General features: G+C 43.8%; 1 protein-coding gene across 4 annotated transcripts in view; it reads right to left on the bottom strand.

The window, feature by feature from the left end:
- Positions 1 to 22,986, bottom strand: part of LOC309333689 (FK506-binding protein 15-like) — a 78,142-nt gene that overhangs the window by 47,458 nt on the left and 7,698 nt on the right. The window contains exons 6-20 of one of the 4 annotated variants that reach the window (XM_081847369.1): positions 13,162 to 13,260; positions 12,732 to 12,881; positions 11,853 to 11,921; positions 10,841 to 10,984; positions 10,549 to 10,691; positions 9,915 to 9,963; positions 9,276 to 9,395; positions 8,641 to 8,722; positions 7,470 to 7,555; positions 5,907 to 5,997; positions 4,709 to 4,815; positions 3,376 to 3,483; positions 2,208 to 2,302; positions 1,566 to 1,668; positions 73 to 244 (exon numbers count right to left, since the gene is read on the bottom strand). In XM_081847369.1, the coding sequence (XP_081703495.1) occupies positions 73 to 244; positions 1,566 to 1,668; positions 2,208 to 2,302; positions 3,376 to 3,483; positions 4,709 to 4,815; positions 5,907 to 5,997; positions 7,470 to 7,555; positions 8,641 to 8,722; positions 9,276 to 9,395; positions 9,915 to 9,963; positions 10,549 to 10,691; positions 10,841 to 10,984; positions 11,853 to 11,921; positions 12,732 to 12,881; positions 13,162 to 13,260 (1,618 nt within the window). Of the gene's footprint in view, positions 1 to 72; positions 245 to 1,565; positions 1,669 to 2,207; positions 2,303 to 3,375; positions 3,484 to 4,708; positions 4,819 to 5,906; positions 5,998 to 7,469; positions 7,556 to 8,640; positions 8,723 to 9,275; positions 9,396 to 9,914; positions 9,964 to 10,548; positions 10,692 to 10,840; positions 10,985 to 11,852; positions 11,922 to 12,731; positions 12,882 to 13,161; positions 13,261 to 22,986 lie in introns of all 4 variants that reach the window. The other 3 variants (XM_081847368.1, XM_081847367.1, XM_081847366.1) reach the window with 3 other exon arrangements.

Raw genomic sequence — 22,986 nt, 5'->3', positions numbered from 1 at the left:
GATAAAACTACTCTGCATGTGCTTGGATAGTGCTCTTCTGCCATTTCAGCGCCTCCTCTCAGCTTCCCTTACCTGCCAGCTGTGCACGGAGTCGGCTGACCTGGGCTTTCTGCCTCTCCAACTCTGTCAGGGCTTCATTCAGTTGGGAGTGGAGATTCATCTCCTGCTTCTGATGACGGGCCAGCTCCAGCTGGAGCTGGGAGATCTGCGCCGTGGCTTCTGCTAGCTTCTTGCTGATTCTGACCTGCAACACAAAGGAGCAGAAGAGACAGAAGAACATATGGGGAAGGAGTGCCCACAAGACGTTTCCTAGGAGGATGCAAGAGCTGTGCTTTTGGAGGCTCCCAAATGCTAAAAATGAGTCTCCCAGGAAACACCCTGAAGAACTGGTCTACTGGCAAGGCTATGAGGAGCAGGGGGAGGCAGAAGCCTTGGGCTTTTTAGTTAGTTCAGGAAAAAGCATGCACGACAAAGGTGCATAAAATGGAGAGCAGAAAAGTTTTTCCCAGAAAATTCAGGACAGACAAAAGAAAGGACATCTTCACGCAGCAGAGCTCTCTCCCACAAGATAAAATGAAGGCCAAACAGTTAGATGGCTTTAGCAGTGGATTAGACAAAACAATGGGGCAGGAAAAGCTATACACAGCCAACAGCCACTAGGGTCTCCCTCCACTATTGGAGACAGCATGCTGTTCCTGTGAATTGCAAGTGATCCAGTGGCGGCATGTGCTAGAGAGAAAAGTGGCAACAAGGAGAGGAGAGTTATTACCACCAGAAGCAAGAACAGCAAGAGGGGAGAAAGTTTTATCAAAAGAGGCAATGGCATTCTGGGTTAAGAGCACTCTGCTTATTCTGTGGTCCAAAGGCTGATTATATCACTCAAAATCCCAGCGGCCTGAGGGTAAGATGCATGGAAGATCCCTTAATGGCAGGGTTTGCACGCTGATGCCCAAGCAAGAACAGGCCACAGCAAACCTGGACCTGCGTGCTCTCCCCTTACATCTCCTCCTCTCATGCACCCAGGAACCCTGACACTTATGCCTAGCCATGGTTTGCTGTGTTACCCGGGACAATGAGCTGCAGCTAACATCAACTATGGTTAATATCAAACACACCAACTTCAAATGTTTGTTTCAATAAGCTAACTTCAGAAACTTATTCTGCTTAACATTAATGGCTGTTCTCAGTCCAGACAACAGAGGAAGCAGCAGTTACCTAGAAGTGGAAACTCTCACACCCTTCTTCTTGGCTGCATAGGAGGAAGTGAGGGGGACGTTCACTGTGCTTGCTCACATCATGCCAACCTGAGGTGCTTTTCAAAGGATTACCTGAAGCTTATGAATCTTTTACCTGTATGTGCATGTATACCTAGCCAATCGTTTGTTCTATTTTGTTGCTGCTGCTGCTCAGAAACGTAATTTCTTTCTGGCCTGCAGGCAAAGGGGAATAGTGACCTGCACTAGTGATTGTGAACTCAAGGACGGGATCCTGGGATAGCACTTGCCCTCCCCACAGCCTCAGTCACTTGGCCTTCCTGTTGTGGCTGTCACACTGCCAGGGCTTACCTTCTCCTGTTCAGCATGTAGGACCCTTGCCTGGGTGTGCTTCATGGTTCTCTGCAATGAGCTGTTGCTCTGCTCAAATATCAGGTTGCTCTGCTCCACGTAGCTGGGGGAAGAATTGTTTTTTACACACGTGAATGTTTGCATGATTTGATACTTTCCATCCTCTCATGTAAAAAAAGAAATCAAGGCAGTATCATATGTAGATCTCACTTTTCAAAAGCCACCCTAGGAGAGCTTCTATCCTTTATATCAGAATCATAATAGTTCTTATTTTATGTTCCATCTTTCCTCCAAGGAGCTCAAATACTGGTATATAGTTTTCCTCCCTTTTTATCTTCACAACCCTGTGAGGTAGCTTAGGCTGAGAGAGAGTGACTGGCCCAAGGTCACCTTCATGGCAGAGTGGGGATTGGAACCCTGGTCTCCCAGATCTTACTCTGACCGACCCTCTTAACTGCTACCCCACACTGGCTATATTCCTGTATTCCTCTATTTGTCCATCCAGCCCAGTACTGTCCACTTTGGCTGGCAGCAGCCTTGGGGTGCCTGGGGACTGAGCCAGGCCACCTGAGCTTTAGGCTTCAGCCACAAATACCAGCTGTTTCTCATAGAGCATTAAAAGTGAGCAAGAGTCTCCCTCACCGTTGGTTGCGGTCAATAAGTTCACCAATCTTCTTCTTCTGCTCCTCAATGCGGCTGCTCTTCTCAACGATCTCCTGTTTCAACCTCTCATTTTCCTGTGGCACAAAGAGCAAAACGGAATGTGTCAGAGTCAGTCCTGGCCTCTACAACTCTCACAATCTCCAGCCACAATCTCTTCCCCAACCTCTCTCGGGGACCCAGATTTGAGGAGAGAAATCGTTGTGGTCTTCCGCCATGGTCATGGACAGAACATGGGCAGTTTGGAGCTGCTCCCCTTTTGCAAGCCTCCTAGGTAAACTTTATTTAGTAAGCAAATTGCGAGACAGCTGTACTGCATGAAGCCATGGAAGCAAGATACATGGTAAAAGCAAACAACAACACAGAAATCCAAGCTCTGAGAATGAATAAAATCAGTTTCACAAACTCTGATACAATAAGCCCATCTATTCTACTTAACTTTAAAAAACAACACCATTTCAGCAGGTATAAAACTTGATCTTCATAAGTGACATCTCAGGATGGAAAGCCCTCCAAAGCAAGCATGCTTTCAAGAGGCATCTGAACAGCGTCACACTAGGCCCTGGTCTGATTTGGGCTGGAAACTCATTCTGGATGTCTGGAGCTGCAATACTAAAAGCCCAATAGCTAGTGCAGCCTTAGAGGAACTGGAACAGAGGAAGCTCTCTTAGCTCAAGCCAGATAGTTGCGTGTATCTAGCCCAGTGTAGCCTACAACAGGGGCAAAGAAGCTCTGCCAGTCCAAAGGCTGCCTTGCCTCTGGATCAACTGTCCAGGTGTGGGACAAAAGTGGGTAGAGCAACAGATGTGGCTATAATACAGGAGACAAGAAGTCTCTACACCGATTGCTCCACATCCAGGCTAGCAACAAAGACACTTCCAGCTGGCCAAAAGAACTCAAGGAAGGTGCAGAGCAGGAACAGGGAAGGACAGGGCAGCATTTGTGCCCAAGGCTCCCCACTGACTGGCAGCGTCTCCTCCAGGGTTTCAGGCACGGGGTCTCTCTCAGCCCTGCCAGGAGACACCATTGGGGACTGTACCCAGGACCTGTTGCCTGCGAATCACATGCTCTGCCACTTAGCTGTGACCCTTCACCTGAAGGTAAAAGCAAGGTAAAAGTCTTCATGCTCTCAAGTAGACAGGCTCTTTACCTGCAGGATACGCTGGATGTTACTCATGATCATAGAGGTTTCCATGGTAACAGAAGAGATGCCTGGCAGCAAACCGGGGCCAGAGTTTTGCTTCCGCAGTTCCTCCAGCTGCAAGGGGTGTGGGGAGAGAAAGGAAAAACAAAAAGGAGGTGCAGCTCGAAGCATCAGCACATGGGAGAGAAGAAGCCAGATCAGGCCTGGGCCCTTTGAGCTGCTCACTTGCTTGCCAAGGAGAGAAACTGCTGGGAGCACAGGAATCTGGCTCAGTATCAGACCACTGGGTCCATCTAGCTCAGTGCTGTCAACACTGGCGGGCAGCATCTCCCTGGGTTTACAGACTGGGGAGTCGCCCAGTCCTACCTGGAGACATTAGGGAGCTAACATGGAACCTTCTGCATGCAAAGAGGTGCTCCACCACCTAGCTGAAGCAACTTCCCTAGTCCCAAACCTCCCCCCCCCCATCAGAGATTAAAAAGACAATTCACAAGCCTACTATAAAAGCAGCTAGATACAGTTCTCCAACACTATGAAACAGAAGCAAAACCTGAAGGTAGATTGATTTATTATTTCAGAAAATGCATATACTGCCTGATATATGTATTATACAATGAACATAAAATGCCAAAATTGTTTAAAAGCCTTAAAACAGTTGAAGAACGATCAATATCAGGCAGGCACCTTCACTGTACAGACAACTCCCCATCTGTGGGCGCACCAGTTTTGGCCCTCAGGGGTGCGGGGGAGGCTGACATGCATAGTGCCTCAGAACGCAAACCCCATGTAAATGGGGAACTGCCTTTCCCTTTTTGGCACATGCTTCTTTAGATCTCTAGAATGCTGATAGGTTTCTAGTTTATCGCTGGTTTTAATTTTTAAAATATTTAAATTGTTTTTACTAATAATTCTATTGTTTTATTCTTTTTGTAAAGTGCTTTGAGTTTTTTTATGAAATAAAATAATCAACAATACAAAACCAATGGGTGGCGCTGTGGGTTAAAACCACAGAGCCTAGGGCTAGCCGATCAGAAGGTCGGCGGTTCGAATCCCCACGACGGGGTGAGCTCCCGTTGCTTGGTGACTGCTCCTGCCAACCTAGCAGTTCAAAAGCATGTCAAAGTGCAAGTAGATAAATAGGTACTGCTCTGGCGGGAAGGTAAACGGCGTCTCTGTGCACTGCTCTGGTTCACCAGAAGCGGCTTAGTCATGCTGGCCACATGAACTGGAAGCTCCCTCAGCCAATAAAGCGAGATGAGCGCCGTAACCCCAGAGTCAGTCATGACTGGACCTAATGGTCAGGAGCCTCTTTACTTTTACCCTGAAAGTTCTGTATTACCTTGACTGACAGCTGGTCCATCTTGTCAGCCACCTTCCCAACGGCCAGGCGGATCTCTGTGTTCTGCTGCCGGGTCTCTGTCAGCAGGAATGAACCAAGGTCTCCAGCTGCTGTGACAGGAAAGAAAACTTTGCAAGGTTGTGTTTGTTATTGTTGTTTCAAAATGAGACTGCCAGCAGAAGCAAATGCAGTGGTACCTTGGGTTCAGGTTACAGACTCCGCTAACCCAGAAATAGTACCTCGGGTTAAGAACTTTGCTTCAGGAAGAGAACCGAAATTGCGCAGCAGCAGCATGGCAGCAGCGGGAGGCCCCATTAGCTAAAGTGGTGTTTCAGGTTAAGAACATTTTCAGGTTAAGAACGAACCTCCAGAACGAATTAAGTACTTAACCCGAGGTACCACTGTAGAAGTAAACAGGGCGGGAAGAAAGGGGTCACACCAATAAGAAAGGGCAGGGAGAAAAGAACACAGTCGTCCTTGAGCATCTTAACAAGCAGCCATGAATCTTCTAGGGTGGGGGACTTTAAGGCAATTTAGCTGCCTAATTCCCAGCTTTTAAACGGCTGGAATAAGGCAAAAGGAAATGCTTCTTCACACAGTGCAGACTTCAGGAGGCAGTGATGGCCACCAACTTGGATGGCTTTAAAAGAGGATTGGACAAATTCACGGAGGAGGAGAAGGCTATTGATGGCAACCAGCCATGATGTCCATGTTGCGACTTCACAATTGGGGGCAATAAATGCTTCTGAATACCAGCTGCTGAAAAGCACAGGAAGGGAAAGGTGCTAAGATCCTGCTTGTGGGTTTCCCACAGGCATCTGGTTGGCCACTGTAAGAAGAAAATGCTGGACTACATGGGTCACTGGCCTGATCCAGTAGGCTGTGATGCTCTGAACAGGGGAATTTCTAACTTTCACTGAGTTAATGCTCAACAGGTAGGATTTCATTTCCTGAGCTACAGAGGTAGATGCTCAACATTCACTATCCGTACCAGTTTGGGAAATATGGGTGTCTTAATTAATACTGGTGTGCCACCATTCCTTTCTCTTATTATTTTCTGTTTGCTTTCTTCATATATGGCAAGCCTGCTACCAGACTTTTGGGTTGTCAACAATGTTAATAAAGGGTTTTGCTTTTTTAAAAAAGTTAATGTTTGGAAGCAGCTCCCAAAGCTACATAGTGCACAGTTTGAACATACCTTGGAAAGGAGCTGGGCACAACCCAACAGGCTGGAGCTGGGAAACTGCGGCACTCACTTGTGGGTAAGCATATGGCATCCCTGCATAAGGCTGAGAACACAGGTGGGGGAGGGAAAGGAGAGTCAGGTGACTTGTCACACTGACCAAACAGACGGCAAAAAGGTCCCCCATTAAAACAGCAGGATTGCTTAAGCCTGCTCTCGAGGGCTAGATGACCCAAAGGCCAAGGACTGCAAGGGATCCTCTCCTGCAAAAGGCAACGATGGACAACCATTTGGACAGCTTTAAAAGAGGATTGGGCAGATCCATGGGGGAGGCGCCTATTGATGGCTACTGGCCTTGACAGCTAATGGCTGGAAGGAGGAATGCTTCTGAATGCCAGTTGCTGGAAACTGGGGGAGGGGAAAGAGCTCTTGCACACAGGCACTGTTTGTGCACTTTGCACTGGGGCATCCAGGTAGCCACTGAGAAGAGGTGCCCCCATCTGAATAGGATGCTGGGCGAGATTGGCCATTGGCCTCATCCAGCAGAGGTTCTTCTTACATTCTTCTAAAGATCACCCAATATATAGAAGATCCCCGCTGGATTTGGTGGAAACTACCTCTGCCGCGGTAACAAACTGCTTCCCTCCAACCCAAGGCTATGAATGCTGCTAGCTCTTAATCTAGCGCTTTTGGGATTTGCACCGAAGGGCTATTGCCTTCATGGTTGAAGGAATGGGTTTCCAAAACCCCAAACTGACTGTCCAGGCAGTTTGAAACTGCACCAAAATCCCTATTTTTCCTTAGCTAAAATCCATTAACTTGAGCTCTGAGCTCAATGCATAAACAAAAGCCCGGCTGTATAGACAAGTGCTCAGAGCCCTCTCCTTTATCAGTTGTGACGGCAACTATGGCCTTCACTGTACCAGTAGTAGAACAGAACAGAGAGAAGACACGTCTGTGCTTTATCTTACGTCTTGGACACACTCTGACACACAAACCCAGGTCTGGGAACAAACGCCAGAGCATGTTCCCGGAGATGATTACCTCTTCCCAGATAAGAGTAGGAAGAGGAAGATCCCTTTTATGGTCAGAAGTACAGGAAGGAAGATCCTTTTATGGTTGAGAGTACCAGAGCAGGAATATATGTGATGTCAACCTGCATACATAGGCTGATGTGGTTGGAAGGAGGGAGAGGGTGCCTGGAGGATATATATACTGCATGAAACTTGTCATTTCTTTGGACTTGCTGGGGACTAATCACGCAAGTGCCTTCTGCTATCCGGAGAGCAGAATAAACTCTTTCTTTGAACAAACCTTGGTGTCATTTTGACTTCCTTCCTCCTGTCCCGGAGCAATGCAGACCCAATCGGTGAACTCCAATAAGGCTAACATGGTTATGCTGCACCCTCCCTATTTTGCAAATGAAGACCTGACACTGACAGAAAAGGATGAAGAAACTTAGTCAAGCCTGCTAGTCACATGCCCCTGTCTTGAGCAAACCAGGGAACAGAGCATGATGTTGTGGCTCACCTGGCAACCTATGAAAGAACCTTTCCCTGCCTGCAAAGGACTCCTTACCTGAAAGTTTTGAGGGGTTCTTGGAAGGGGTGGGTGTGGCTGGGGGGCACCAGGCGCCTGGAACCCCGAGATAGCTGGATGAGGAGCTAGGAAGAAAGCAGAGGCATCAGCGTTGCCCATCTCAATACAAGCAGCCCATCCCCATCCCCATCATCATCATCATCATCAACATCAACATGTTTCTCTCTATTTCCACCCAAAGGAGCCCAGAGGAGTCAGCACACAAACAGATTAATTCAAGCATCTAAACACAATGCCAGTGACAGATGCAGACTCTGCTCAAGCTGAACTACAGCAAATGAAGGACACTGTTCCCCCCATCCCCACACATCCAGATTTCCTCCGCTTTCCATGTACAATCATCATGCTGGCTTCTGGGTTGTGTCCAACTAAATTCTACTGAGTAGATCCACTGCACTCAATAAGAACCCTGCCAGTTCAGGCCAGTGGCCCATCTAGTCCGGCACCCTCTTCTCACAGTGGCCAACCAGGTGCCCCCATGTTGTTGTTGTTTAGTTGTTTAGTCATGTCTGACTCTTCATGACCTCATGGACCAGAGCATGCCAGGCACTCCTGTCTTCCACCGCCTCCCGCAGTTTGGTCAGGCTCATGTTTGCAGCTTCGAGAACACTGTCCAACCATCTCATCCTCTGTCGTCCCCTTCTCCTTGTGCCCTCCATCTTTCCCAACATCAGGGTCTTTTCCAGGGAGTCTTCTCTTCTCATGAGGTGGCCAAAGTACTGGAGCCTCAACTTCACAATCTGTCCTTCCAGTGAGCACTCAGGGCTGATTTCCTTAAGAATGGATACGTTTGATCTTCTTGCAGTCCATGGGACTCTCAAGAGTCTCCTCCAGCACCATAATTCAAAAGCATCAATTCTTCGGCGATCAGCCTTCTTGATGGTTCCGCTATCACTTCCATACATCACTACTGGGAAAACCATGGCTTTAACTATACGGACCTTAGTTGGTAAGGTGATGTCTCTGCTTTTTAAGATGCTGGTGCCCCCATGGGAAGCCTGCAAACAGCACCTGAGCGCAAGAGCCCTCTCCCCTCCTGTGGTTTCCAGCCACTGACAGCCCTCTCCTCCATGAACTTGCCTAACCCTCTTTTGAAGCCACCCTAGTTGGTGACCATCACCAAGGCACAACAAGGGAACACACTTTTTACCTTGCATTGCCCACTGAAGAGGGGCCATTGTATTGTAGTCGTTCGGACAGAAGGTTAAAAATTCTTGAATGGCATGCGGCACCTGAAGAAGACAATGCACAATTAACCCTCCTGGGAAGTGGAAAGGGACCCTGAAGGCTCAAATCCCACATTAACGAGAGAGAGGCATGGCAGAACATTTGTAGCTATGGGGTTTTTTTAATACGTTGTAAGCTGCTTTGAGCATTGTTTTAACTTGGGAAAGGCGACATACAAATAAAATGATTGATGATCCTTACAAGGCTTTCCCTCAAATTAAGATTCAGACCCAAAACCAGTTTGGGGTGACTGGGAGGGCAAGACCCTCAGTTTCATGCAAAGGGCCCCAGGTTTGATACCCGGTAGGCAGGGAATGCCCCCTGTGTGAAACCCTGGAGAACCAGGTAGGTTTGTAATTAAGTAAAAAAAAGGGCCCTCCCCTGCTTCACTGCCAGTCAGTGTAGACAGTAGGGAGCTAGGTGAATGAGCAGTCTCACTCGGTATAAGGCAGCTTGCTATGTTCGTCCACAGTCATCCTGCCAACCTACCTGAATTTCAGCAACAGCCAACACACACAAACCCCACTGAAAAAAACCTGAGAATTGAAGCTAACACACCTCTACCTCCTTGTCAGCTGAGCCTTGCTGGGGTGCAAATGTGCTGGAGGGGACAGGTAGCATAGGCTGACCCATCTTCGCCATACGGGAAATGAGTTTCACTTTTGTTACATCAGGATTCTGTCCAGGGAAAGAAAAAAGGGGGGGGGTCCTCATGAACACACCATTTCCTTGCTACATTTTCACTCTAAAACTATTAATGAAAGAACTTTAAAACTGCATATAGACATTTAAAAACCACATAGAAACCCATCTCAGAAGTCTATGCAAGTACAATATCAAATGTTAATTACTCGTAGTTACAGATGATAGATATGCTTTTCCTGTGACACACCGTATTTTTCCATGTACAACACTAGGCTTTTTCTCTTTAAAATAATGTCAAAAATTAGGGGGGATCTTATACACGGATACATTTCCCCCCATTTTCTTAAATCTAAGTCCCAAAAAATAGGGGGTGTCTTATAGACCGAAAAATATGGTACCTTTATTATGTGGGAGCTTTTGAGTTTCTCAAAAAATGCTCACCAATAAGGATCCCACTCTCTATGGGAGGATCAAGTTACTTCTCATTGCTTTGGTCACATTCAACAGGAACTATAAAATCAATAGGAAGATTTGGCTCCAATGGGGACTTACCGCTAGCTGTTTGCTAATAGAGCTTGATTTGGCACGCACAGCTGGCTCCCTGCAGTATGGAAGGAAGGGACTTAACAAACCTGAGCACAGTAGAAAGAGTCTGTTAAGGGGTAGAACACTCAACTGGCCTTTGGGACTCTGCCTCGGCCAAGGCCCTCACCAACCCCACCTCATGACCTCCCCAAGGGAGCGTTAGCCTGGCTGGAATGTGTCCTTGAACTGTGACAGTGCATCTTGCTTCCCTGGACAGAGAGAGGTGTGTGCAGAAAGAAGCCCCACATGGTGTATTTTCTGGCTGCACAGAAGGCAGGAGCAGCATCTGTTGCTCTGTCCACTGGAGCCCCAGCCCAGCCCAGCCCTGGAATGTGGCCCCTGCCAGGTTGCCTATGAGACAAGGTGGCCCTCAGGATTCTTTGGAAGAAGCCACGGCTGTTGAAAGTGGCATGGCGCTATTTGGAACGTATGATTTACTATGATTTATTGAATTTGTATACCGGACTTCATCCGTAGATCCCAAGGTGGTACAGTGCAGATGGGGTCTGAGTTATGCAGCTGAGGTTATGCAGAGTTAGGATGTGACACCTGGGAGAATGGAAGGCTTAAAAGCTAAGGGCACCCTCAATTTATTTCTCACCCTGGCTTTGGAGCGGGAGTAGGAGGAGTCAGCCAGGCTGGGTCTGTAGCGGGACTTTCTGATTGTGGTGCTGGTGAAGGTGTGAGGGAGTCCCTGGGGCCCAGGCTCTGTCTGGCGGAGTCAGCGCCCTTTGCAAACCTCACCTAAGGGAGCAAAAAAGAGACATCATGGAGTCTGGTCAAGGCAACCACTGCCTCCATTTGTAGAACCTTATCCAGGCAGTAGACTGACCACCCAACAACCTTCTGAGGTTCTCTTGGTTGCTAACACATTGGGAGGAAGACACACTCACCCGTTTGACTTCCACCTCAAAGGCCAGGGTTGAGTCCGGAGGAATGCGTTCAGCTTCTGCCAAAGGCCCGTAAGCCAATGCTGGCGGGATGAGGAGGAACCGCCTGCCTCCTCTCTTCATGCCAATCATCCCATCTTCCCAGCCCTTCAAGTTCCAGAAATGGAGAACCAAGCAGAAAACAAGTTTGGGTGACCGCCTACGCTAAGTGCCAGAACCACACAGCCTTCGCCAACTGACGTCGTCCAGATACCTTGGACTCCAACTCCAATCAGCAGGCGCTGGCTGGGGATGATGGCAGTTGGAGTCCACAGGATCTGTGTGTGTGTGTTTGTCAGGCTGGTAAAGGCTGGTTGAGAGCAGGGCACAGGAATACTGACAGTTCTCTTGCACTCTTGAGGACAGTACTGTAGTTTAAAGCAGGGATGAAAACCATTCCCTCTGGGGAAACCTATTTGGTGGGGAGGAGCATGCCAGGAGTGGGCGGGGCTAGAGGGGAAAGTGGGAGGGGCAACGAATGTAATTTTTACCTTTGTACAATAGGCTACTTTAGACACCCACTCACACTCCCCCCCTCTGTCTCTCATCCAGGACAGCAAGAGGCAACATTGGAGGTCCAGGACTGTTTTGGTCCAGCCCACAGAGCAGGCTTGGCGAGGGGCATGGCCTGGGGTGAATCCTGAGGGCCAGTTTCAGTCCCTGCTGGGCCTGAGGTTCCCCACCCCTCCTGTAAGGAAAGGGCAAGCCTGACTGACCAGTAGGGCAGGATCAGGAATTTTGCAGGGATCGTGGGACCCTGTTTGGGCCTCCCATTCCAGCAGATCCTGGCAAGCGTAGACAAGCTGCGACAGCTACTTGCCTGCGGTTCTTGAGGAAGCCATTTGATCAGGGTTTGAGCTCAAAAAACATCACTGCTATTCAGCCTTCCACACAGCCCGGGCTGCTGAACTCTGCTTAGATGTGGAAGTGGAAGAAAGAATCCTTGCACTGCGGTGGGAAGGTAGCGCCATCTTACCTTGATGACTTTGCCAGAGCCTAGCTTCAGCCGGAGCAACTTCTCTTTATTTACATTCGAGTCAAAAACCTGTTCCAAAAGTGGAAGGTCAATGGGGTGAAATTACTTTTAACACAGAAGATAATAGGTTCACGTTTCGCTACTCCCACTGCTGAGCCAACAGCAATGAGTATTGAAGGACGGGGCACAGCTCAGGGACACAACACCTGTTTTGCAGGCAAAGGGTTCCAGGTTCAACCCTGGCATCTCCAAGTAAGGTCAGGGAAAGGATTTTGCTTGAAAGCCTGGAGAGCTACTGCCAGTCAATGTGGGCGATGCCAACCTAGACCAGTGGCCTGATGCAGTGCAAGGCAGCTTTCTATGTTGAATCCCCTACCTAGCGGTTCCTCCCATGTTGCAGATTGGGTAAAATGAGTTTAAGAAATAGGATCTACACCTTGGAGACAGGTGTAGCTTAGGGCCTAAGAGCATGTGCTTCCCAGGAAGAAGGTCCTGGGTTCCCTCCCTGGCATCCCCAGTTGAGAAAGGGCGGCAAGGCTGGGCAATGCCCCACCTCTGGAGAGCAACCAATGCAAATGCCATGAAAAAGCCTTTTTTCTATAGAAACAATCTGGCTAGAGCTCATTAAAGCCTCAGTGAGCAAAGGTCAAGTTGAAATGCACACTGAGCTGTCAAGCAAGCTGGGTGAGCCTCACCAAGTCCCTCTCCTGTTTCAGGAGGAATTTCCTTGCAATGTTATTGAAAGGCAAAAGGATGGGGTTGTGGAAGAAAAGGGCTGTATGCAATCTATAAACCAGGAGAGGGAAAGCTGTGGCCATGCAGTGCTGGTAGAGACTTCGACCCCCATCATCCCCAGACACCCCCTCTGCCAGGTCTCACCTGCCCAAGACTACCGTTCTGGAACAGCCAGCCTGTAAAAGTGATCTCCAGGACATCTCCAGCTGCCACACCTTGGCCGTCTCCGAGAACAAGATCCTGGCACAGCACTGAGTCAGGAGAACGGATGCTGTTATACTTGGCAATGCACAGCTGTGAAGAAGAAGAACCAAGCCCTTTGTGTTATTAGCCTGCATTGTCATCTGCACCTATGGAATCTGGCCCAGCACAGCACTGGCTGAAGACCCCAGGGGCCTGAAAAGGCCCCAACTGGCTACACCACCATTCCTTGCCCTCCCTGGATACTTCTTAGTAGTTGGCAGAGAAAGCTTCTGGTGACTGATGCAAGAGAGCTGAGCTCCCGCGAACACTAGTTCAGTGTCTGCAGGACAGTCACCCCCCCACCCCAAAATGCAATGCACGCCTCTGGCACCTGTTTGCTGAAGTCCACAGCCGCCATTTCTGATTCAAACATGATGGACCAATTCTGCCTCTGATCATCATAAAATGTGCAGTAGTTGTTGGGCTGCACCTGCGGAAAGAGAAAGGAGAAAGTGGAATTCTGAGCAGCAGACAGCCTCTGCTCAAAACAACTTTCTTCCTGATGGATCTTGCTAAAGACTTTGGGTTGTGTCCCAATGTTAGCCCTACTCAGAGCAGACCCATGAAAATTGATGGACATGATGACCTTTGGTGCATTAATTTCAGTGAGTTTACTCTGAGCACACACACACAAACATCAATGTCTGTAGTGTGTCATGTTTAGAAATGGAAATATGCTATAGGATTTCGGGGTGGAGGGCTACCCCAAGGGACGTAAGCTACAGTAGGACAGAGGGCAGAATGTAATCTACTTTACTTTGTTACCTCTAGGTAAGTGTTTTAACCATAGAGGGGCCCCTTGGTTCTAACACTACTCAAATCTGATGGGTTGCAACAAACATTAGCCCTACTCAAAGCAGACCCACTGAAAATCTCCTGCGACTTTGGTTTTGCTCTCAATTTCTTCTCCCCTTCTTTTATTTTCTCCGGAATTTTGTCTTCCCTTTCATTTTGACTTATTTTCTTAATTGCATTCTGTTGTATCAGAAACCCTCTCATAACGGCTTTACTTGCGTCCCAGATTACTCTTTTTTCAACCTCAGTGTTCATATTTATTTCAAAATAGTCTCTCAAAGTTTTTTGGGCCTTTTTATACACTTCTTCGTCTCCGGGTTGGCGCCTCCGGCAAATGGCGGATTCCCTCTGAGCTCCGGAGGGATCAGCTCCACGGGATCGGGTCCTGCCGCTGCAGCAAAGCGGGGACCCCCGAGAATCACAGGCGGGTGAAGCCTGTGAGCATGGGGACTCAGCGGGCACCATTTGCGCCCCCCCAACCGCGAAAGAGCCTTTTTAAAGGCTTCGGAACGGATCGGAGTGAGCAGCGCGGTGCTGAGAGTCGACTGCTTCTTTCGTGGAGTGAAGCTGCGCAGCTGTGGTCGGAGAGCGCTGACTTTTTCCTGAACAATTGGACTTTAAAGCATCTACCCGTGAGTAGGTTTATTGAACTAATTGGAGGAACAAATCGGATAAATTCGGCACCAAAAAGGGAAAGTATAAACAGGAAGTCTGCCTTCCCTGCTTGTAGATAGATCAAAGTAAAGAGACTTTAAAGTGGAAACCTTGAAAGACTTTTTTGTAAAGGCTTAAAATCCAACACCAAAAAGTGGACTTCTTCTGATTCTAAAGTAACTTTCTTAGGATTTTAAAGTAACTCTCAGGGATTTTGAAATTGTGGCATTGAGTGGCTGGAGGGACTTGTAAGGTTTATATTTGTTTCTAAAGAGTTGCAAATTGAAGTTGTCCCCCTAGAGGAACATTGACATTGTTGCAATAACAACTACGCCACTGGAAAATTCCTCTCCAAAACAAATCTCTCAGGTGTGGGATTGACCTTGGACTTTTATGAGAGGGTTATGGCAGATGGGAAAGGAAAACTAGAACCAGCACATAATACTAGGTCTGGCAAAACATACCGGGCTGATACCACACATCAGCGAAGGGCCTCAACATCTGGAGCACCAGGAGGAGCAGCTGCTACGCAGACTAAACCAAAAACTATGTCATCTGAAGATGTATTGGCTCAGGCACTTAGTAAAATTAATAATTTTTTGGAAAATTTAGCAAAACAGGTAGCAGAAACGAATAAACAAGTGGCTGAGACAAATAAACAGGTGGCTGAGGCATCAGCAAAAATTGACTTGAACACTACAAGTATTAATGATCTGGGAAAGAAAGTGAACTCTAATACACAGTCTATTGAAAAATTAATTGAGGAATCGGCCACGACTCGAAAAGTAGCTGAGGAAGCGAAAGAAATTGCATCTGCCGCCCAGGAGAAGATACTACCTGCATACAAGAAACTGGAGGACCACGACCTGACATTGTCCATGATAGAACTACAAGGGAAGGAGAAGAATTTGAGAATCAGAGCGGTACCTGAAAGTGAGAAGGAGAACCTGGCGGACTTTCTTACAAAGGAATTTACAGACTTTTGGCAAGAGGACTTGGGGAAGGAAGAATTTAAGATAGTGAGTGCATTTAGAATAGGGAAACGACAGAGGAAGAACAAAGTAAGAGACTGCTTGATCACTTTTCGAACAAAAGAAGAAAGAGACAAAATCTTAAATCTGCACTACCAAAGAACCTTGGAAATTGAAGATTCATTCGTGGAGATCTTCAAGGACATCCTAAAACGTATTTTGGACATAAGGACCTACTATAGAGATCTTGTCGTCTTGTTGAGGAGAAACAAGATACCCTTCAGGTGGGAATTTCCCCAAGGCCTATCTTTTAAATACAAAGAAAGGAAAATAAGAATAAGAACAGTGAATGATAAAGACAAGTTTTTGAAAGACTACGAAGAACACCTACAGAAAGAAGCGGAATCAGGAGAAGAGCCAAAAACACTGGAAAAAGGAATCTTGGGCATAGCAAACCTATCATTTGGACTCCTCAGTCCAGAGAAAGAGACACCACCGACAGAAAAAGAACAGCTACTCGGAGCAGTTGGAGGTAAAGCGAAGTAACGCCATCATGGCTCTGCAACTTCTAAGTTGGAATTGTAATGGACTTAATTCCCCTCGGAAGAGAAAAAGTGTGTTTCATATACTAAAAAAAGAACAATTGGATTTGATTTGCCTACAAGAAACACATGTAATGAGGCTACACAGGAAATTACTTATTAATAAGAGATTGGGACAAGAGTTTATTTCATCTGACAAAGTTAAAAAAAGAGTAGTAGTGATATATGCAAAGGAGAGACTTTTACCGAAATTAATTTTTAAAGATGAGCAAGGAAGATACCTGGCAATTGAAATTCAATTTCAAGGAGAGAAATTTTTGATAGTAGGAATTTATGCACCAAACGAGGGGAAATCAGAATTTTTTAAGAAGTTGCATGAGACTTTACTAGACCATCTAGATGATAACCTGATTCTGATGGGGGACATGAATGGAGTAGTATCTACAAACATGGACAAAGCACAAAGACAGGTAGTCACCAAAGATGGTAGACTACCAAAAACTTTTTTTGAAATGACTGACAATATGGATTTGGTGGACATTTGGAGAACAAAGAAATTATATCAAACACAATATATGGAATTGATGAATCAAGAAATAGAATGGAAAATCAAACAAATGAGACAAAAGACATTTGAATCAGCGAATAAATGCGGGAAACTCTTGGCTTGGCAAATGAGAAAAAGACAAAAATTAAACACTATTACAAATCTAGAAGTGGAAAGAAAAAACATACATAACCCAACTGAGATCAGAAACTGTTTCCAGAAGTACTTTAAACAATTATACTCACAAGGACCACAGAAAGAAATGGACATAGAACGATTTTTAAAGACAAATGGATTACAAAAAAATTCTCAAGAAAGTAAACTGATGTTGAACTATAAAATATCAGAACAGGAAGTAGAAGGTGCCATTCAAAATATGCAATTGGGCAAGTCTCCAGGACCGGATGGGCTGACTTCCAGGTACTACAAATCTTTGAAGGAGTACTTATTACCTCCTTTGAAGGAAGTATGCAATGAAATTTTGGAAGGGAAAAGGGTGCCAGAGTCGTGGAAAGAGGCATATATCACACTTATACTGAAAACAGAGACTGAAAAGACTCAACTTAAGAACTACCGCCCCATATTGTTATTAAATGTGGATTACAAAATTTTTGTTGACATTTTGGCTAAAAGATTGAAAAAAGTATTGATGGAAGAGATTCATAAAGACCAAGCGGGCTTTCTCCTGGGAAGACATTTGTCTGACAATTTGAGGAATATAATTGATATTTGGAAAAACTAGAAGTGAATATAAACACTAAAGCAGTTCTGATATATGTGGACGCGGAGAAAGCTTTTGACAACATTTCTTGGAGTTTTATGAAAAAGAATCTACAGGGGATGGGGGTAGGGCAAGGTTTTGAAAATGGTATAGGTGCAATATATTCTGAACAGAAAGCAAAATTAATTGTAAATAATGTGGTTACGGAAGAATTTAAGATAGAAAAAGGGACACGACAGGGGTGCCCAATTTCCCCATTGCTTTTTATATCGGTTCTGGAGGTCCTGCTGAATATGATTAGAAGAGACCAGTTGGTTAAAGGTATACAGGTCGGAGTTAAACAGTACAAACTGAGAGCTTTTGCAGATGACTTAGTTTTGACGTTACAGGAGCCAGAATCTAGTACTAAAAGGGTTTTAGACTTAATTCAAGAATTTGGTCAAGTGGCAGGATTTAAATTGAATAAGTTAAAAACTAAGGTTTTAGAGAAAAATTTAACACCAATTGAAAAAGAAAGGTTTCAGAATGAGACAGGTGTGACTCTGGTTAAGAAAGTGAAATATTTGGGGATTAATATGACAGCAAAAAATGTGAATTTATTTAAAGATAATTATGAAAAAGGCTGGACGGAAGTGAAAAAAGATCTAGAAATTTGGTCGAACTTTAAGCTTTCCTTGTTGGGTCGAATTGCAGTTATAAAAATGAATGTATTGCCTAGAATGTTGTTTTTGTTTCAAACATTGCAAATTGTGGACAAGATGGACTGTTTCAAGAAGTGGCAGAAAGATATTTCTAGATTTGTCTGGCAGGGCAAGAAGCCCAGAATAAAATTTAAGATATTAACTGATGTAAAGGAAAGGGGGGGATTTGCCCTGCCAGACTTTAAACTTTACTATGAATCAGCAGCATTCTGCTGGTTGAAAGACTAGCTGCTTCTTGAGAACACAGACATTTTGGACTTAGAAGGTTTTAATAATGCTTTTGGGTGGCATGCATATTTGTGGTACGACAAGGTTAAAGTACATAAAACATTTTAAAATCATATTGTCAGGAAAGCATTGCTTAACGTTTGGATAAGATACAAAGACTTATTGGAAAATAAAACCCCAAGGTGGTTGTCACCAATGGAAGCGAAAGCTTTTAAAAGACTTAATATGGAGTCCAAATGGCCAAAATATTGGGAAATTTTGGAACAAGAGGGAGATAAATTGAAATTGCAGAGTTTTGAGAAATTAAAAAACAAAGTGCGAGACGGGCTTCGTTATTATCAGGTAATGGAGGCTTACAAATTGGATAAGAAAATTGGATTCCAGGTGGAAAAATCAAAATTAGAAACAGAATTGTTAGAACCCAAAACTAAGGTTTTGTCAAAGATGTATAACTTGCTGCTGAAATGGAACACTCAGGATGAAACGGTGAAGTCTGTTATGATTAAATCGGCACAGGATGTTGGACATAATATTATGTTTGCTGACTGGGAACAGTTATGGACCACCAGTATGAAATTTATGGCATGTAACGCCTTAAGAGAGAATATTATGAAAATGATTTACAGGTGGTACATAACCCCAGTCAAGCTTGCAAAAATTTACCATTTGCCCGATAATAAATGTTGGAAATGTAAAGAGACTGAAGGTACATTCTTTCACCTTTGGTGGACGTGCCCAAGGATTAAGGCTTTCTGGGAAATGATTTATAATGAAATGAAAAAGGTATTTAAATATACCTTCTTGAAGAAACCAGAGGCCTTTCTCCTAGGCATGGTTGGCCAATTGGTGTTAAAGAAGGACAGAATTTTTTTTATGTATGCGACAACAGCAGCAAGAATACTTATCGCAAAATATTGGAAGACACAAGATCTACCCATGCTGGAAGAATGGCAGATGAAGACAATAGACTATATGGGACTGGCAGAAATGACCAGCAGAATCCGAGACCAGGGAAAAGAGTCGGCGGAAGAAGACTGGAAGAAGTTTAAAGACTATTTGCAGAAATATTGTAAAGTTAATGAATGTTAGAATGATGTTGGACAGAAATTAAGTGGTTTCCAGCTGTAATGCCTTAAGAGATATGGAAAATAAGGTTTTGAAATAAGCAAGAACTAATGGTGAGGATTTGCTGAATTAATAATTTGAATTGGAATATAAGAAAGGGAGGTATGAGGAGGTCCGGAAAATAAGTTAAAAGAAAATAAGTAAAGGGAAATTCTATGTGTTTTTAGTTGTTTTTATTTTTCTGTTTTTGTATTTCTGTATTTTTGCTGTTTCTTTTCTTTTTGTTTTACAATGTATTATTCTGGAAAATTTCAATAAATATCTTATTAAAAAAAAAAAAAAAATCAAAGCAGACCCACTGAAATTTATTGACCACAACTGAGACCTCATATGCATTGTGCATTTCATTTTTTTTTTTATAATAATTTTTATTGATTTTACAACATAAAGAAAAAACAAAACAAACATAATGCGACTTCCCCAAACCTCCCCTTCACTGCATCCAAATTTCAAAATTTTTAGCAATTCTTCATCCCATTTTTATATTTAATTCTCTTTAAAAAGAGTTTCTGCTTTATAAATTTCGATTTATAGCTGTAATTCTTAGTGTCCAATCCCCTGACATCTTAACATTCCGAAATTTTACAACAATTTTTAAGATAGATTTTAAATTTTTTCCAGTCCTCCTCCACTGTCTCTTTCTTCTGGTCACGGATTCTGCCGGTCATCTCTGCCAGTCCCATAAATTCAGTCACCTTGGTCTGCCATTCTTCCAGAGTAGGTAGTTCTTTAGTCTTCCAATACTTCGCCAAAAGGATTCTTGCTGCTGTTGTTGCGTACATAAAAAAGGTCCTATCTTTCTTTGGTACCAATTGGCCGACCATGCCCAAGAGAAAAGCCTCCGGTTTCTTTACAAATGTCCACTTAAGGATTTTCTTAATTTCATTATAGATCATTTCCCAGTAGGCCTTAATCTTTGGGCAGGTCCACCAAAGGTGATAAAAAGTTCCTTCACATTCATTACACTTCCAGCAATTGTTATTGGGCAAATGATATATCTTTGCAAGCTTGACTGGGGTCATGTACCACCTATAGATCATTTTCATTATGTTCTCTTTCAGGGCACTACATGCCGTAAATTTAATACCTGTGGTCCATAACTGCTCCCAGTCAGCAAACATAATATCATGACCAATATCTTGTGCCCACTTAATCATGGCTGATTTAACCGTTTCATCTTGTGTGTTCCATTTTAGCAGCAGATTATACATTCTAGACAAATTCTTAGTATTGGGTTCTAGCAATTCTGTTTCTAACTTTGACCTCTCCTTCTGAAATCCTAGTTTTCTGTCCTGCTTAAAAGTTTCATTAATCTGGTAATAATGTAACCAGTCTCGGACTTTAGGTTTCAATTTCTCAAAGCTCTGTAGTTTCAGCTTTTCACCATCATATTCTACAATTTCACAATATTTTGGCCAGTCTGTATCCATGTTCAATCTTTTTACCGCCTTAGCTTCCATTGGTGACAGCCACCTGGGGGTTTTACTTTCAAACAAATCTTTATATCGATTCCATACATTATACAATGCTTTCCTAATAATATGATTTTTAAAATTTCTATGTACCTTTACCTTGTCATACCATAAATATGCATGCCAACCAAAACTATTATCATAACCTTCCAAGTCCAGAATGTCTGTATTCTCAAGAAGTAGCCATGGTTTCAGCCAGCAAAAAGCTGCTGCTTCATAATAAAGTTTTAAGTCCGGCAGGGCAAAGCCCCCTCTATCCTTTGCATCAGTCAAAATCTTAAATTTAATTCTGGGTTTTTTGCCCTGCCAGACAAATTTAGATATATCTTTCTGCCACTTCTTGAAACAGTCCATCTTATCTAAAATTTGCAATGTCTGGAACAAAAACAACAATCTCGGCAATACATTCATCTTAATTACAGCAATTCGGCCTAACAAGGAAAGTCTCAGTCTTGACCATATATCGAAATCTTTCTTCACTTCAGCCCAGCATTTCTCATAATTATCTTTAAATAAATTCACATTCTTAGATGTTAAGTTCACCCCCAGATATTTTACCTTTTTAGTAATTTCCAAACCAGTTTCTCTTTGAAAACTATCTTTTTCCCCCACCGTGAGATTTTTTTCCAACACCTTTGTCTTGTGTTTATTCAATTTAAAACCTGCTACCTGACCAAATATTTCAATAAGTTCCAAAACTCTTTTTGTACTAGTTTCTGGCTGTTGTAGTGTCAAAACTAGGTCATCTGCAAATGCTCTTAGCTTATAATGTTTAGTTCCGACCTGTATACCTTTAACCAGCTGGTCTCTTCTAATCATGTTAAGGAAAACCTCCAGTACCGATATAAACAATAGAGGGGAAATTGGGCATCCCTGTCGTGTCCCTTTCTCTATTGGAATTTCATCCATAACCATACCATTTACAATAAGTTTGGCCTTTTGCTCAGAATAAATTGCACTTATACCATTTTCAAAGTTCTTGCCTACCCCCATTCCTTGGAGATTCCTCTTCATAAAGCTCCAACAAATATTGTCAAAGGCTTTCTCTGCATCCACAAAAATCAAAACAGCTTTTCTATTTATGTCAGTTTCCAAAAGTTCTAGAATATCTATAATATTCCTCACATTGTCTGACAAATGCCTGCCTGGTAGAAAGCCTGTTTGGTCCCTGTGAATCTCCTCTAACAGCACTTTTTTGAATCTTTTTGCTAGAATGTCTGCAAAAATTTTATAATCCACGTTCAAAAGTGATATAGGGCGGTAATTCTTGACTTGATGTTTCTCAGTTTCTGTCTTTGGTATAAGTGAGATGAATGCTTCCTTCCACGATTCGGGAGCCTTTTTCCCCTCCAAAATTTGATTGCAGACTTCTTTCAATGGTTGTATTAACCAATCCTTCAATACTTTATAATATCTCGCAGTTAATCCATCTGGTCCTGGTGATTTTCCCAGCTTCATATCCTGGATGGCACTCTCTATTTCTTGATCTGTAATTTTCTCATTTAAACTCCTTCTGTTGTTTTCAGAGATTTTTGATAGTCCGTATTTTCCAATAAATTCTTCTATCTCCTGTTCATTTTTTGGCCCTTGTTTGTATAATTTCTTAAAGAAACTTTGAAAACAATTACTTATCTCATTTGGTTTATTAATAAACTTCCCATCTACTTCGAGTGATGTCACTGTATTCAATTTTTGTCTCTTTTTCAGTTGCCAAGACAGTAGCTTCCCACATTTATCTGCAGATTCAAAAGTCTTTTGTCTCATTTGTTTAATTTTCCATTCTATTTCCTGGTTCGTCAATTCCATATATTGTGTTTGATAGAATTTTATTTCTCTTAATATCTCCTGGGATTTAGGCTTAGATCTCAATTTCTTCTCCCCTTCTTTTATTAGATTCCAAATTTTCTCTTTCTTCTCATTCTGCTTTTTCCTCTTTATTGAATTCTGTTGTATTAGGAAGCCACGCATCACGGCTTTACTTGCGTCCCAAATGATTCTTTTTTCTGTGTCTGATCTCAAATTGATCTCGAAGTAGTCTTTAAGTGTTTCTTGGGCCTTTTTGCAAATTTCCCCATCTCCAAAGAGAGTGTCATTCATTCTCCATCTAAAGGTTCCAGCTGTTGTCAGTTTCATTTCCATCTTGACAGCATTGTGGTCAGAGCAGGTCTTTGGGCAGATTTCTGTTTTTTTAACCTTTGATGCCAGATTACTAGAAATCCATATTTGATCAATTCTAGTCCATGTCATTTTTGCTTCAGAGAAGAAAGTCCCCTCCCTTTCCAGAGGGTTCCTAGTTCTCCAAATATCGATCAGATCCATAGTGTCAGTCAGGTCAAAAAAAGTCTTTGGTAGTCTTCCGTCATTAGATATTGTTTGTCTTTGGGCCTTATCCATGTTTGT

The sequence above is a fragment of the Podarcis erhardii genome (assembly GCF_964252035.2).
Source record: "Podarcis erhardii genome assembly, chromosome: Z".
Classification (NCBI taxonomy): domain Eukaryota; kingdom Metazoa; phylum Chordata; class Lepidosauria; order Squamata; family Lacertidae; genus Podarcis; species Podarcis erhardii.
The sequence above is the reverse complement of the archived record's forward strand: the minus strand, read 5'-3'. Positions and strand labels throughout refer to the sequence as shown.